Source organism: Theobroma umbraticum, unplaced genomic scaffold (assembly GCF_002168275.2).
Source record: "Theobroma umbraticum cultivar Fairchild unplaced genomic scaffold, ASM216827v3 scaffold_130.0, whole genome shotgun sequence".
NCBI lineage: Eukaryota > Viridiplantae > Streptophyta > Magnoliopsida > Malvales > Malvaceae > Theobroma > Theobroma umbraticum.
The window spans coordinates 7,991,156-8,006,473 of record NW_018397264.1 but is presented as its reverse complement, the minus strand read 5'-3'; the positions used below and the strand labels follow the sequence as shown (position 1 = coordinate 8,006,473).

Below are 15,318 nucleotides of genomic sequence, written 5' to 3'. Positions count from 1 at the left end.
TTTAAGGCCAGTTGGTGACTATCCTGGAAGAACGTACAAGTTCTTCAATGGCTCAACAGTTTATCCTTTTGGTTATGGATTAAGTTATACAAATTTCACATACGAGCAAAAATTTGAAGAAATGTCTATCGACATAAAACTGAACAGACTCCAACATTGCCATAACTTAACTTACTTGGATGAAAATTATGAACAAGATTGTCCTTCAGTTTCGATTGATGATTTACCATGTGAGGATGAGATTGCGTTTGACGTCACAGTACAAAATATGGGACAAAAGGATGGAAGTGATGTTGTTATGGTGTACTCAGTTCCTCCAAAAGAAATCAATGGAACTCATATCAAGCAGCTAGTTGGATTTGAGAGGGTTTATTTAAAAGCAAAAGAGAGCAAGAAGGTCAACTTTGGGCTTAATGCTTGTCAAAGCTTGAACATTGTTGATGTCTCCGGCTATAAGCTTTTGGCATCTGGTTTGCATAATATTGTGGTGGGAGATAATGCACTACAAATTCCAGTCCAAGTCAATTACAACCGGTAGAAGTTTAATTTGGAAATTGTGAAAATGTAGAATTTGACGATTTGTTAGGTTAGGTTAGGCAAAGGGTAAATGTAAGAACTTGCTCTTTGTTGAATGAATAAAAGATTTCATGACTTTTTATTTCTTTTATGGTGCATGCCGTCAAGGCTGAAAATGTGAAGGCCATCAAGAATTCTTTAATTGTCTGCTATTTCAAGTTTAATATCGAGTGTCTATCTCTAATTTCATCGCTTTTTTTATGTTTGCTTAATGCATAATGCACCAAATTAATAACTGTTTGTATTCTGATTTATATTTTTTTTCCTTTTTTTTCTCAAACAATTAATATGAAAATTTATTAAGCATCCAAATTTCAAATGCATACAATGTACATAAAATAGAATAAACTAATTTTTTTTTTTTTTGAAGCGCTGAATCATTTGGTTAAAAGAAGGAACAAAATACAGCCAACAGGAAAAAGTTAATCTCCATCCACCAAGAGCAAAAAACCTGCAGAAACCAAAAAAGAAACATCTGCAGGGACAAGATTACAAGCACCCAAAGACATTACAAAGGTTAGCAAAACTTCTTTCAGACAAAAACAAAGATAAGTTACTTTACATTTGATTTATAGATTAATTTAAGGGACACAATACATTTAATTGGGGAGTTTGAAAGTTTGGTTGCCCAAACATTCTCGATTCTCCTTATCCTGTAGAAAGAAAAGCAAAAGGATTTTAATTAGTAATAATTTATTAGTATGTGTCAAGTTTACGTAAATTCACTTGGCTTTGATATATATAATAATAATATGGACTCTGATTTCACGATTGGACAGGGGAGGAGAGGCCACTATCCCTACGTCCAGTAGCGTGCTTACTGCTTAGGATGAACATCATTCTCAAATGGATGGATGAGAGGGAATATAGGACAAGGTGAATTGGGAAGCAGAATTACTACATCTACAAGAGAATTGAACCGACAACGGAGGAGGCAAAGGGGAGATGCCATAGCAAAACACTAGTTGATCCGACCAAACCTACTTGATTCGGCGTTCAAGGCTCTACTTCTTAGGGCTTCAACTCAGACCTATGTTTGGGCTTGTTAATCTTTTTACTTTTTGGGGGCTTAGATTATGAAACAAAGGATTTTTGTGTCATAAATGGTGTCTCTATCCCACATCGGATAGGAACAGAAGGTCCTACGCTCTTTATAAACGAGTGTGCTGTACACCTTAATAGTTGCATTTTTTAAGGAAAGGATAATGACCCCGTGACACCGGGTATCCGGTCTAACCGGACCTCATCCAACGGTAACAAGGACGTTGTCGGAATCTGATGAGAGAATGTCACAAAAGGTGTCTCTATCCAATAGACCTCTTTTATGGGAAGAGGGTAATGATCCCATGACACTTGAGCGAGGTCAAGCCCATTAACAACTCTTTAGCTGTCTGCTATTTCAAGTTTAGTGAGTGTCTCATCTCTAATTTCATTGCTTTCTTATGTTTTGATTAATGCATTCTACCGCATAATGCACCAAATTAATAACTGTTTCTATTTTGATTTCTATTCTCTTTTGGAAATTAAGTGAATGGGAAATAGTCATGGCCTGCTTCGCTTTGCGTGACAAGTTTGTTGCAATACAAATGTCCTTTCAGATCTTTCTGTTTGGTTTTGTGAATTTTCTTACAGCGCACAGTAGTTACAATGTATTAATAAACAACTGCATGGACGCTCATAAAATTATTATTCTATAGTCTTGTCGTGAATTTAAAGTTTATAAATGCGGTTAATTAAACTTTAGGGTTTGGCAGGACTGTAATCAGATGTTTACCCCTTGCTTAGTGCTGGCACTTTAGCAATTACATTCTCTGCACCACCTCGACATGATTCTCCTGTATATATATTCCCTCTGAATCATAACATGTTCAGAAACATGACATGCAAAAATCTTTGCATGGAATAGGGCAAATACTATTCTCATTGGATGGCCACGCATTTGTACTCTTCTTATTCGGTGGCCCCTGACTTGTGTGTTTTTATTCTTGCACTGCCAGTTCTGCAAGGTGTTGGGAGCTGTACCTAGGAGCGGATCCGCTATGGACCTGTTCTGTCTTTCCTTTCCAGTTTCCTTGGGTTTTACGAGGCTTAATATACTTCTCACGAGACTACGGCTGTAGGTGCTTTCCCGTCTTATCTGTTTCCCAATTATTGGTGCCAACCAAGTAAGTGTCATGACTTTTCGAAGGTCCTTAACCTTTCTGTTTGATTTTGGTTTATATTGTTTTTGTCCCAATAATACGAAGCCAGAACTCATAATGGAGGATTGGATCCAGAGGGAAAAAAGGGGCATGTGGCCCTCAATTCATTGTCAATTTTCGTTTATGACATTGCAATACAAATTTTACAGCTTGAATTTTCTTATAGCAAACATTAGTTACAGTGTATTAGCAATTGCATTGACGGTCACCTCTGCTTCCACCATGCAGATATCCTTCACTAGGCAGCCAGTGCCTGAATGATGGAAGTACACCAAGGAAGCAAATTTTGCCCACCCACTTTCTTGGCTTGAGGCACTAAACCAGTGACTTACTGCAAGACAAAAGCAAATTTTAAGTACTGATGCACCTATTTGATGGAGGTTATTAACAGATAATTTGAGCTTTCATACCTTTTCCAGCAATGTGCCTGCTCTGTTGTTGATCCTGGATACGCAAAGTGACCTCTGCAAATATTTTAGAAGCAGCCGCAAGAGTTGCTGAATCTGCCAAAGTCAAATACAGGGAGACATGACTGCCTGACCCATGTCGTCTTCCTTTTGGATAAAGCTGTATTTTCCTGCATCAGGAAGAGGAAAGGTGAAACTTTGAATGAAGGAAAAGCCCCCGAAAGTTGAACTTGAATCTCTAGAATATCAGATAGGACAAGAGGAAAAAAATTATCTGGTTAATGGATACCATTTCTGATCACCAGCAAAAAATTCCTGTGATTCATGGTATTCTGACTCTAACTTGGAAAAGTTTTCAATCTTCCAAACATGCTTAGAGCTGATGGCATCTTTTATCATTGATAAGCATTCTCCTTTTCCGGAGCTCATTTCCTTGGTAACAAACACTTCAGCTCCAAATACACAAGAGTCATCCAGGAGGTATCCATTCGAAACATCATTAAACGTTCTAATTGGGATGAACTGATCGAATCCCCATTGATACTTTAATCTGTGAAACCGCCTGGCTTTTCCCGTGGCATCTAGCCATGGCAAAAAGAATCAGATTAAACAAAAAAAAAAAAAGTTTATTCTGAAACTGTAACAAATAAAGCTGCACACATGGGATTAATACCATGAACTATCAAGTAGTTGTCGCTGCGCTGATCGAGCAAGAACAACCGGAAATAAGCGTGGACCTCCCAGTTATTACGAAAGAGAGAACTAACATCAGCCAACGTCAAGTAGAAAGAAAGGTGCTCTTTCACATTCCTGCTTTTGTTTCCTCCTGGGTGCAGGACCAGTTTCCTGTGAGCACAGAAAAAATACTAATAAAGCTACACTAGTGCAACTCCCATGTAGAAAAAGAAGAGGTTAATTGCTAACGCGCACTAAGACTACCTCGCAAACATAAAACATACTGTAAGGAAATTAACATACCATTTGTATCCACCAGCTTCAAACTCTCCAGATTCATATTTGTCTATGTCATTCTTTGTAAGTAACGAAAATGACTGTATCTTTAGTGTGAAATGGCTTGGTGCTGCCTCTGATATAGATCTTGCAAGTTCTGCGACCATAAATATAAATGTTGTTCAAAAAAGTATCATTGATATAACAGCACTACTGAACCTGGGATTGCATTCACAAAAGCATAGACAAACATGTAAATCAAGATAGCTACCGTCTGCGTTGCTGGAGATGGGATTAGCCATGGGAGAAACAACTCTGGGCAATAAATTCTTAGGCACAGCCTGGTTGAATCAAATAAGGGTTGCTATATATACAAACTCCATAAGGAGACCCTCGAAAGTGATATTCCAAACGTAAAAGGTATTTTTAAGGTTTCGACTCTTATCCTTTGCTTGTAGAGGATCGTTGTGATGAATCAACAAGCATCCATTCTCTGCTTGCTGAATGAAAAATCAAGCATCCAAGTAATTAAGGTTTCCAAACGAAAGTAGCAATTTTCAAGTAAAAGTTTTGAAAGAATATACCATGTACGTTTCCCTTGCATGCTCTGCAATCCATTGAAGTGAGAATAAAGCAAAATGCTTTTTGGATTTGTTACAAGTGTTATATAATGGGAATTCTTCCTATGTTTGTTCCCATTTCATAGGCAGTTGGACTGCAATGGCTGAATTAGATTGTTTATATTTCATCAATTAGAAATCAAAGTGTTACTGGGTTATTTATTTCAAATATTTCAAGGGCTTTCTAGTTCTAGTTAATTAAATGAATTCATTCTTTTTACTACCAGAAAAAAAAAAATTTCTTGATGACTGCCTTTAGGGTATTCTTAAAAATTTCTTAATGACCTAGTGAAAGTGAACTGTTAGTGTTTTAACATTAAATATTGCAAACGTCTACAAGTACAATCTCCCAAAGCCTTCGTTCATGGTCTACGCTTTAAGGTTAGGAAAAGAAGACTTGCGATTCTTCAAACCCCTGCGCACTCATACGTGCTGTCTTGCCTAGCCTACAACAAGCAAGTGACAATCATTGATTGTTGAGAACAGGGGCTCAACCCTACTGAAGGTCGAAAATTTCCATTTCCCAGTCAATAGTGGTATATGACTGATGGACTTTGAAAACTGAGTATGGCATGATGCTCAATAGCAAACTTGGAATCAATTACCCAAAATAAATTTAATCAAAAAAGTAGCAACATCAATCCCACAAAATTAACTCCGTTTCTGACATGAGAATCAAAGCACAAAATACAACAGAAAAGCTTACATCAACACTGTCCGAGGACTCACAACCAGGCCCACTATGTTTTGTTGGTGTTTATCTTCTGGATCAATAAAATGAGTTAACCTAAGGATCCCATAACTGATTCTACATTGCAGACTAATATCATCTATTGGGTTGCTTCTACAATGCACATATGGAACAGAGTTGTTTCTGTCTATGAAGACAACCCTGGCCCTGGCGATTTGGGCCTTGAGAAGCCCAGGGCAATCAGCTTCTCCACCAACTTCTTTTCAGCATTTGCCTGCAGAATGAAAAGGGGAACAAAATGATGATAATGAACAGGAAGATCAACCTGTCTAGATCAGATGATGCTTAAATTAAATGTCAATGAGCAGTGAAGTGAATTGAAAGGCTATGCATTGGCAACAAGAGAGAGAGCAAAAACCTCAAGCATGGGGCTATTCTTTGGCATATTGCAAGCCACGATTACATTGAGACCAGTCTTTATCACTGCAAAAGTAGTCAATTTGTTTTGAGTTCATCCCGTCCCGAAAGAACAAACTTAGCATTAATCAATTGTTGCTAAAATCAAAGAAATGGACCTAATCGTCGAGCGATTCCAGAGCCAGTGTTGTCTGAAGCACCTCCAAGAATGGAAGCCACGCTCACACTATTACTCTGTTCATAGCCATTAATTTTGTTTAAAAGTAATCCCCAAGGGCAAAAGCCAAACACAGGACTTTATCAATTGAAGAGAAGCAAAGTGGCAGTCAAACTACTTACAGGTCGTGTAGGAGCGGCGGCATACAAGTCACCGAATTTAGCAGAGTTACAGCCAATCCATGCAAATATCTATCAAATAAGTTAATAAAAATACGTAATTCGCGAATAAAATCTGCACAGGTTAGATGAAATCAAAAGTGAACCCATAGATAGAAATACCTGTTTAGGGAGGCGAATGATCTGAAAGTGGAGGGTGACATCATCCACGAGCTCTGAGAAAGTCGTGACTTGCACGCCGCCAACGCCGTCTTCAATGGAAGCAGCGCCTGCTTTTGAAGCTGCCTCAGACTCCGATTGTTTACCAGAAGAAGACATCATCATCACCTTTCCTAGTTTTGATTTTCTTTTGACTGGTTTGTATTAGAAGGACCCAAACTTTTGTACTTAAAAAGGAGACAAAACACAAAAGAAACGGGGGACAGGGTAGGAGGGATCCAAGCCCTTTTTTTTTTTTTGTATTTTATATATAAATTTATATATAGTACTGAAAAAAGCTGGGATTTTTTTTTAGAATTGAGACCAGGAATTTGCCAAAAAGAATAATTTTCAATTTTCATAAGAAATCATACATTTAGACATAATTACAGAGAAGCAAAGCCCATTCCTTCTCTTGGTTTGACATGGGATTGGCGATTCATCAGAGGGAACCTCTCCCCACATCTAACAACAGATTCTGAGATAACCATCTTCCGTTCCAACTAGAAACAGCCTTGAGAAGGGTATTATACTTATGCTGGACAGCACTGACATGTTCCTGCTTCCATGATCTGAGGAATAGAGTTTTTGAGGTATGATTCGATGTTGCCCATCCTGCCAGACCACTTTTCACTGTCAGTAAGGGATAATCTCTTTTTCTTCTTATAGCAGCAAATGAGGAAATTCATACTACAATATATAGGAAAGATACTTAAGCACAAAAGGAGGCTAATGAGGAAACAAAGTCAGAAAGTGGATTGTTGTTTACGTACTTCATCAGCAGATTTAGCTAATGAGGAAAGTCCAATCTTATTTCTGGAAATTGAAATAACATCCTGCCCCCACACAGAGAAACCAGATACTCCATCACTATGTCCTTTGAAAGTGATAGGTGTGGGTAAATTTCTGCGAGAAACAATAGACAACGATTGAAGCAATCAGAATAAATAGATATCAACCCAACTGCAAAGTATTCCTAATGAAACATCATACATTTCCATTTCATAATTCTAACATCATGATTACCTTCTCAAGTCCCAAATTCTCAGAGTCCTGTCAAGGGAGCTGGAAACAAGTAAATGCTCTTCTGGGGCAGCCAACTGCATGCATATGAATGTAATGAAACTTCATTTCATTTCAAATTACAAGTTCTTTCTCCCACTAATTTGGTGAATTAAGCATATACCTTTGTCACAAATCCATCATGAGCCCTCCAGCAAGCAATAACATTCCCACTCCTCACATCAAATAACCGACAGTGACCAGAACTTAATCCAGATGCAATCCATGAAGCAGAGCCTCCATTTCTTTGCTCTCTGTCAGACCCACATGAGCATATGGAAGAGACAAGAGAAGGAAAAGCAGATTCACTGAATTCACCCTTCCATAAATAAAGCTTTTGTCCTTGGGAAACATCAATAAATCTGTGTCATTTAGAAGTACACAAACAGGAGCTTTAGAACAAGATTCATTCATCTATATCTGCTTAATTTAACAATTACTATCTCACTCTTGACAGTAACTAGCTACCTAAGAGAACCATTTCCGGTGCCCACTACAAGCTTTTCAACAAGCTCTAAATAGTGCATGCAAGTGTACAAGCTTCCATCAAATGGACTAGTCAGTACTCCGCTTGATAATGTGCTTGAATTCAACATATCAACATGGTCAGCACTGATCTTTGATGGAGAAGATAAAGAGGTTGCAAGATGCAGGGAATCTGTGGATGGTTCTGAGAATACTGATATCAGCTTCCCTGTTTGGCTATTCCAAACATGTATAGTTCCATCACAAGATGCTATTTTTCCACTCAATGACAAGAGACATATGTCATTTACAACCTGAAAGTTCCAAAAGCAATTAGAGAAATTTAAATAGCCACAATTATTACCTAAAAGTATAGCATGCTTAGCTGAGAATATATCACGCCATGACTGAAAATCCAACAAGCTTAGATAAAGAACATAGATAGACATGTAAAAGGAACTTAGTCTCTTCACAGTTTTTTCACCAATTGTTAGTCAAATATGACCTTGAATACTCAACAAATTGATAGAAGTATATCAGTGAGCATAACTTACTAGCCATGTCTTATCAGAAACATGGCAACTTCTAATGTAGTGGTAAAAGCACATCATGAAAGCTTCTTATATGTCAAGCTATCAATGCAAATTCATATTCAAAAACATTAAATATTAGTATTTAGTGTTGTATTTACTATAATCTCCCTTATGGATAACTTATTTATCTTTTGTGAGTGTAAGTGAAAGAGCCTACTTAGAATGAAACATAATTAGAGAAACAACCAACCTCCTCATGACCATAATATCCAGATACACAATTTATTCTTGTCAAATCCCACTTCTGAACAGTTCCTTTGAACCCTAGACCAATGCCTGCAGTGAAAACTATATTTTCATCTTGGCAAACCGCTAAAGATCTCAATGCCCCTTGATGTGCGCGAACTGAGGATAAAACAGATGCTCTTATCTTCCATGGAAATTCATCTTTGGGACACCCAAAGCGCCCAAGGAGGTCAGAGCCATCCCAGCTAGCAACTGGACTAGGGAACCAAAACCACGGTTCACTTTTAAAATGGTTTGAAGATGTTTCATGTGTTTGGACTGAACTCTGATAAGCATTGGGCAAACGTCTCTGAGGCATCAAGTTTTTTGCGCCTCTGATTCCTTGTGATTGTGGAATTGACCAGCCAACCCCATTAAGTAACAGTTTAGCAGGACTGTAATCAGATGTTGACCCCTTGCTTAATGCAGGCACTTTAGCAACTACATTCTCTACACTTCGAGATGATTCTCCTGTATATTCCCACTGAATCATAACATGTTCAGAAACATGAAATGCAAAAATCTATGCATGGTAGAGCACTTTAAATGAATTTTCAAATCAACAAAATTGATTCCCGCACCACTCTGGGAAAGCAAAGCCTCCATACCTTCCAATTGTGAAAACGTAGAAGAAATTGCTCAAGAAGCAACCATGTAGCACAACACTGACGAAGTTTCTCTATTCCAAGTAGAGAAGCAAAAGAAGGATACAGAAGCAACCTGCATTTAGGAAAGAACATGTGATGAGGTAAAGTGATTCATGTCAAACTTGCTTCTAACTAGAGAGGAGATATTATCACCCACACAAGATCCATGCGACTCTCTATTTGAAACTCTCCATTAACTTTTGATTTTGAAACCTTCGAGGTTTTACCAATGGAACCAGATCCATTGAAACTTTCTTGAGAGAAGGCCAGCTCATCGAAAAGCTCCTTAAGTTGTGGCAGGACATGAACTGCTGTCAGCTCTGGTCCAATCCGCTGACATATTGCCATTAAAGTTGTAGCAGCAACCTGACCAGTATATCACATATAAAATATGAAAACTTCAAAATACCTGGCTGGCATTTTTGATAAGCATGACATAGAACAGATGCATGAAATTAGGTCTAGAACCAAAAAAGCTAATTAAACATAAATGATCAAAAAAAAAACAACAACAGCAGAAACTAAGCTATTTCCAACAAATTAATTACAAACAATAGAGGTAATAAGTTTAATTCTTTTTTTCCTCAAAGACACCCCAATCCTAACCACCAATTTAAAAATTAAAAAAAAAAACGAAAAGCTCAATGAAGAATGATTATACATTCTAAGGCTTTCACATATGCCTTTAAATGACCAGCATCCAGCAGAGAAATTGTGCAAGAAAAGACTGTCCTATTCCTTAGTAGAAAAATGTGTTTTTCATGTAGCTTCATACTGAGCATGTGGCTCCATGACTCTTCATTATAGAGACAAACTTAACTTCTAGCAAGACAACAACAATAAACTCATGCACCCGAGCATTTGACTCAATGGTTGGTGCATAATCCTCTTGTCTAAAGAACAGGGTTTGAATCTCCCTTCCCTTAATTATAAAAAAAAAAGCAATAATAAACTCATAATTTTTACTTTAAAAAACTATAAAAATTTAATTGCATATTCCCCTAATACATGTAATCTCATTTTATTATTGTGTATAATTCTTCAAAACAGAAGTATGACAGTTAAATGGAGATAGAAATTTCAAAGCACCTGAAGCACTGTAATCTCTATATTTGTCTGCATAAGTGCCAGAACATGTAGGCAACTCTTATCCTGCATGATAACAGAAGATGCATTATTACTTATCAAAGCATCATCCACAGTTGACTATGAATTGCAAAGATTTGGATTTGAGAACCAAGTGCATACTTCAATTAGGTCTTTTACAACTGCTTCTCTTGGTAAGAAGGCTACCAGACCATCCAATGTCACTAGACAATCAATAAGTGCTAAACCACTCCAGCTATGCGCAGGCTCCGTCTTATTCATACAAGAAACACCAATACAAGAATGAGCAACATGTTTAAGCAGTGGCAGCATCTGTCTGACAATAAAGGTCTCTCCCAAAAGACCACCTGAAAAGTCAAAGAATGACAGTGATGTATATGCTAAACATGCCATTTCCAGAACAGATATCAATGAATTGTAACTACCAATTCTGACCAGCACATCAATTCCATCAGGGCATAGTCCCTTGCCAAAGCAGTGAATCAGAGGCAGGATCGTCTACATTAAAGATCAAAGGTTTGTTATTATAATTATAAAGAGAAATTGGATCTATGTATTACCTACAAAATTCTATGACCAAATTTTATTGCCTTCTGAAGAAAACCAATAATTACAGAAATAGTTTAACCTGATGAACTGTGATAGGCACACCAAGCTCTTCACTTGAGCAAATAAGCAGAACAGAAGCAGCAGCTGCTGAACTCTTGTGAGGAGAAACGTATAGATTTGATATGACCAAAGGATGTATTATTTCCAGATATGCTTGTTTACCAATTTGGTTCCATATCTCTCGAACGAATGAGTCTTGAAGAAGAGAAACCTTCAAATGAGAATAACCTGTGGTCTGAAATGAACTAGGTTGTCAGCAAGAAGCGATATATGATAGTTCCATACAGAAGCAAGTGCAAAAGAACAAAGTTCATAACTAGCCTGCAGAATCTTCTGGATAGCAGGCAATACTGATGCCTTTACTGCTCCTGGAGTCAAACATTTTATGAATTCTTTCAGCAGTATGTAAGCCCATTCAGCTTCAGAGTCAGACAAAGGAGCTACGGCAAGTGGTAAACAGTATGGAGCACACATTTCAGCTGCAAGAGTTCCCATTGCTTTCAGTGCTCCTTGCTTCGCAAAATTTGCCACATAATGAAGTCGGGATCCATCTTTCACCATAAGTTGAAGAGGGGCAGTAAACAAGTAGACAGACTTCACTGTTGAAGGGAAATATGGAGATTCCAATAGACTTTTGGCAGATGGCCTCCTGGTTATTGTGAGTTTAAATAAAATAAAATTAGTTTACTCATGTAGATGCATATAGTTAATGCACAGACATCATAAAACAAAGAATAGAATAACATACAGAAAGGAATAGAAGCATAATTAAATAAAATTTAATATGATTTTAAAACATAAAAGTAAATGTAAAACCAAAAAAGAGAAACAATACCTCATCCATTCCCTCTCAATGCAAGCTTCAATTATTTCTTTAGCATGAGGAGGAAGTTCCTGCATCAATCCAGGTAAAATACCTCTTTCCAAGTACATGGCTAATGAAGTTGAATCGAAAAGTGGCCTCCTCAAGTAAAGTTCAGCTAAGAGACAACCCACAGAAAATATGTCCTTTGCAGCATCTAAGGAGGAAGTCCTTGATAAATATGATTTCTGCCTCCAAAGCATTAACTCTTGATATCCTATGGAATCGTCATCCTCTACTTCTATATGCTCAAGAAGATAACTAAAATCAACATCAAATGGAAACCCACAGTAATTGCTAATATCATGTGGATTTGATGCACTTTTCTCCAAATTCTCACTTTGTGCCTCTTTTGAAGAAGAGCTTTGCTTTGGAAGGTTTTCTTGATCAAGGTAATAGAGAGGACTCAAATGTCGTGCATGTTCAGAAAATAAAGATGATTCTTCCAACTCCTGTAAACAGGGAGTTTTATAAGGAAAAGATTTCTCATTATCCATTTCATTTGCTTGGTGACAAAGAGCTGACTGTTTTAAGCTATCACGTGTTTCCTCCATCACTCCTCGACGTGCAGGATGTGGTCGAGAAAAGAGTTGACGGCGTCCAATTGACCTTGGCTTTGTGGGCTCTGATGAAAACAGCATAACATTCTTTGCAGCAACAGCTGCTTGCCCTGACAATTTATATCCAAAGGTTATGTCAATCCAATGATGGATTTGACATGAGACTCGATTGCTCTCTAAAGCATCTCGGTGCAATTTAATGAAACTTTCAGGACTACCTGCCCATGATGGAACAGCCAGGTCAGTCATACCAGAATGTTGAGAATAAAATATTTGAGGATCACAGTAAAATTCGGGGATGCACTCATCAGGTGTCCATTGATAAAGTCTTTGCATGGTAGAAGGGTACTCATTAGGTTCATAGACAGCACGAACAGCCATCCGCAGGACACTTAAAGGCAACCTCCTTGCTTTATAGCTGCAGACAGCCAATTCTGATAGACACTCATCTGAGACATGGTGTGGAACTTCAGAAGTTGAATATGTGAAATCCAACTGTTCATCACCTTTTGCCAACCGCCATTTACTCTTGCTTAAATCCCGCCACCCTGAATCGGAGTCCTCACTCGGTTTTGTGCTAAAATCTATTACCCATGGCATTACTGGATGAAATGTGTGGTCCCCCCACCTTCTCCCAGCCAATTTGTTTAAGAAAAGCAAATACTCAAAATTACTCAGCTCTCCCCTCCACCATCTATTGAATTGAGAATGGCAATCTAAAGATGGGGAGAGCTTCAAATCAGCATATAATCCATGAGAAGAACAGCCTTCTGTGCAACAACCTAACCTCGAAGGAGTAGAGTTAGCGTTGTATTTCCCATGTTTGAAACTTAAATTGCATCCTAACCTAGGGTTATCCCAAATGCGCAGCCAAGCCCAGCATGAATGAGTGAGCATCACATTGGATGGGCATATATTGCCATGATGAACCCCTAATGCATGTAAGTAAGTAAGGGCAGACAGCAGCTGGTACATCAAAAACCTCACATGCCAGTCTGACTTCAAGGCATTTGAGCTGTAATGAAGAATATTCTCCAATGTATATGGAGTTTTGGGAATCACTAAATTGATATAGCCAGGAGATTTTAGTAATCCAAGAACAGGTGCTATGTTGGGATGCCTGAGGCAACCTGGGACACTAGTGTCGTCAAATGAAGGAATCCCAAGTAGACGCATATAGTTTATACTGTCTCTCCCAGAAGCTTTTCCTTGAATAAGAAGATTAATAGAGGACAATATGTGATCTTCCAAAGTCCCAGATAGGAAGCTAGAAGCAACCTCTTGAAAAGTAGAATAAGAAGAATTACCAACATGAGCAAGTGGGGCCAAAGCAGGAATCGTTCTTACGCAAGAGAATTTAGCAGAATGGTTACAAGCACAACATTCAAATCCCATCCTGGTAGGCAGAAACTGAGATTCACCCAACAAAAAATGTGATAAATTAGTGTTGCCAGTTACTGAACTGACCTCTGTTTCTTCTCCATTTTGGATCATATGTTGATCACTGCAAAGGCAAAGGCAAAAAATTCAACAGCTTTGAAGTTTTATATCATCAGTCATAGAAAAATCAGAAAAGTGAGTTGAAAGAAATTAAGCAAAGACATAAAAGGAAAAAAAGAGGGATGAAAATGATGATCTTACAGGTATTTAGAGAAGCAATGGTGCGGATTAGATGGAATATAGGACAAGATGAATTGAGAAGCAGAATTACTACAAGAGAATTGAACGACAGCGGAGTTGCCAAAGGGGAGAGGGGAATCCGAGATGCCATAGCAAAACACTAGCTGATCGGACCAATCCGACTTGATTCGGCGTTCAAGGCATTCGAAGCACGTTTCTTTTTCTTCCATCTACCTTTCTTTTCTGGTTTCAGTTTCGCTCCATTTTTAACTATTGCTTAACGATTTGTCTCAACTGAAGCTTCGGCCTACGAGTCTGTCTGTCTAACTGCAACTTCGGTTTGCAGGTGGACACAAGGGGCTGTCCCTGGACTAAAGATATAGGCCTTAATTAATAGAAGAATTTTGGGCTGTCTTTCATATATCTCAATTTGCTGGTTGGGTTTGTTCTGTACTGTCCTTTGGTCTTTAGGCCTTTTGTTTCAACTGAAGCTTTGGGTTGGTTTGTTCTGTACTAGCCTTTGATCTTTACTGCTTCTTACGTCTCACATTTAGACTGTTTGTAGGAGTCTGTTAAATGACCATGTCTGGGCTTCCAATTTTTTATGTTTTTTTGGGCTTACCCAGTCATTTGATTTTCGTCATGGTCCAAGATTATGTTTGGTTCGGGACGGTTCTGAATAATCAATATCAAATTCTCTGAGTAATGACTATTCTAAGCTAGTAGAAATAGAAAAAAAATGTTAAAATGTTAATACGATGAAAATATTTTTTTAAAATTTTAAAAATTACTTTTACATAATATAAAATATTTTTATTTTTTAAATTTTTTTTTCGATTACGAGAAACGTCGATCTAACACTCCCCAACCAAATCAATCATTAAAAATGCCAGATCTTGTTCTTCTCGATTAGATTTTATTGTCAAATCTAACACTCCACGTCCAAATATGCTCATTAGGAGTGCCGATTTGGCCCATCTCTTGTGGTCGACTGGCAAGAAGAAAAAAAATAAAATTAAAAGTTAAAATGAATATAAATAAAAATGTTCAAGTTTTAATTTATATTTTAAAATAAAAGTAAACTTTTAATTACAAATTCATAATATTTTAATATTTAAAAATAAAGAATAAATAAAATAATGATGTTAATATTTTAATTATAAATTATTAA

General features: G+C 37.6%; 4 protein-coding genes across 4 annotated transcripts in view; 1 reads left to right on the top strand and 3 right to left on the bottom strand.

The window, feature by feature from the left end:
- The window catches only part of LOC149526891 (putative beta-D-xylosidase 5), a 1,820-nt gene extending 1,282 nt beyond the window's left edge, over nt 1–538 (top strand). Inside the window, exon 4 of the mRNA XM_089784540.1 lies at nt 7–538. Coding sequence (XP_089640666.1) covers nt 7–538 — 532 coding nt within the window. The remainder of the gene's footprint in view (nt 1–6) is intronic.
- A 2,342-nt stretch (nt 539–2,880) lies between these two features.
- LOC110422055 (TRAF-like family protein) lies at nt 2,881–4,465 on the bottom strand. The gene is made up of 6 exons (XM_021435817.1): nt 4,407–4,465; nt 4,163–4,292; nt 3,858–4,030; nt 3,474–3,765; nt 3,188–3,354; nt 2,881–3,108 (listed from the first exon to the last, which is right to left on the bottom strand). Exons 1-6 carry the CDS (start codon nt 4,435–4,437, stop codon nt 2,954–2,956), a joined length of 948 nt encoding a protein of 315 aa, XP_021291492.1. The 5' UTR covers nt 4,438–4,465; the 3' UTR covers nt 2,881–2,953.
- An 875-nt stretch (nt 4,466–5,340) lies between these two features.
- LOC110421273 (proteasome assembly chaperone) lies at nt 5,341–6,838 on the bottom strand. Its single transcript, XM_021434824.2, has 5 exons — nt 6,362–6,838; nt 6,203–6,271; nt 6,022–6,097; nt 5,865–5,929; nt 5,341–5,720 (listed from the first exon to the last, which is right to left on the bottom strand). Exons 1-5 carry the CDS (start codon nt 6,521–6,523, stop codon nt 5,634–5,636), a joined length of 459 nt encoding a protein of 152 aa, XP_021290499.1. The 5' UTR covers nt 6,524–6,838; the 3' UTR covers nt 5,341–5,633.
- A 16-nt stretch (nt 6,839–6,854) lies between these two features.
- LOC110421272 (protein serine/threonine kinase) lies at nt 6,855–14,481 on the bottom strand. Its single transcript, XM_021434823.2, has 15 exons — nt 14,169–14,481; nt 11,941–14,031; nt 11,427–11,754; nt 11,125–11,340; nt 10,922–10,994; nt 10,638–10,843; nt 10,479–10,541; nt 9,547–9,755; nt 9,351–9,462; nt 8,708–9,226; nt 7,928–8,238; nt 7,584–7,821; nt 7,424–7,497; nt 7,171–7,303; nt 6,855–7,012 (listed from the first exon to the last, which is right to left on the bottom strand). The coding sequence occupies exons 1-15, from the start codon at nt 14,375–14,377 to the stop codon at nt 6,863–6,865; spliced, it is 4,932 nt and encodes a 1,643-aa protein (XP_021290498.1). The 5' UTR covers nt 14,378–14,481; the 3' UTR covers nt 6,855–6,862.
- Nucleotides 14,482–15,318: the final 837 nt, after the last annotated feature.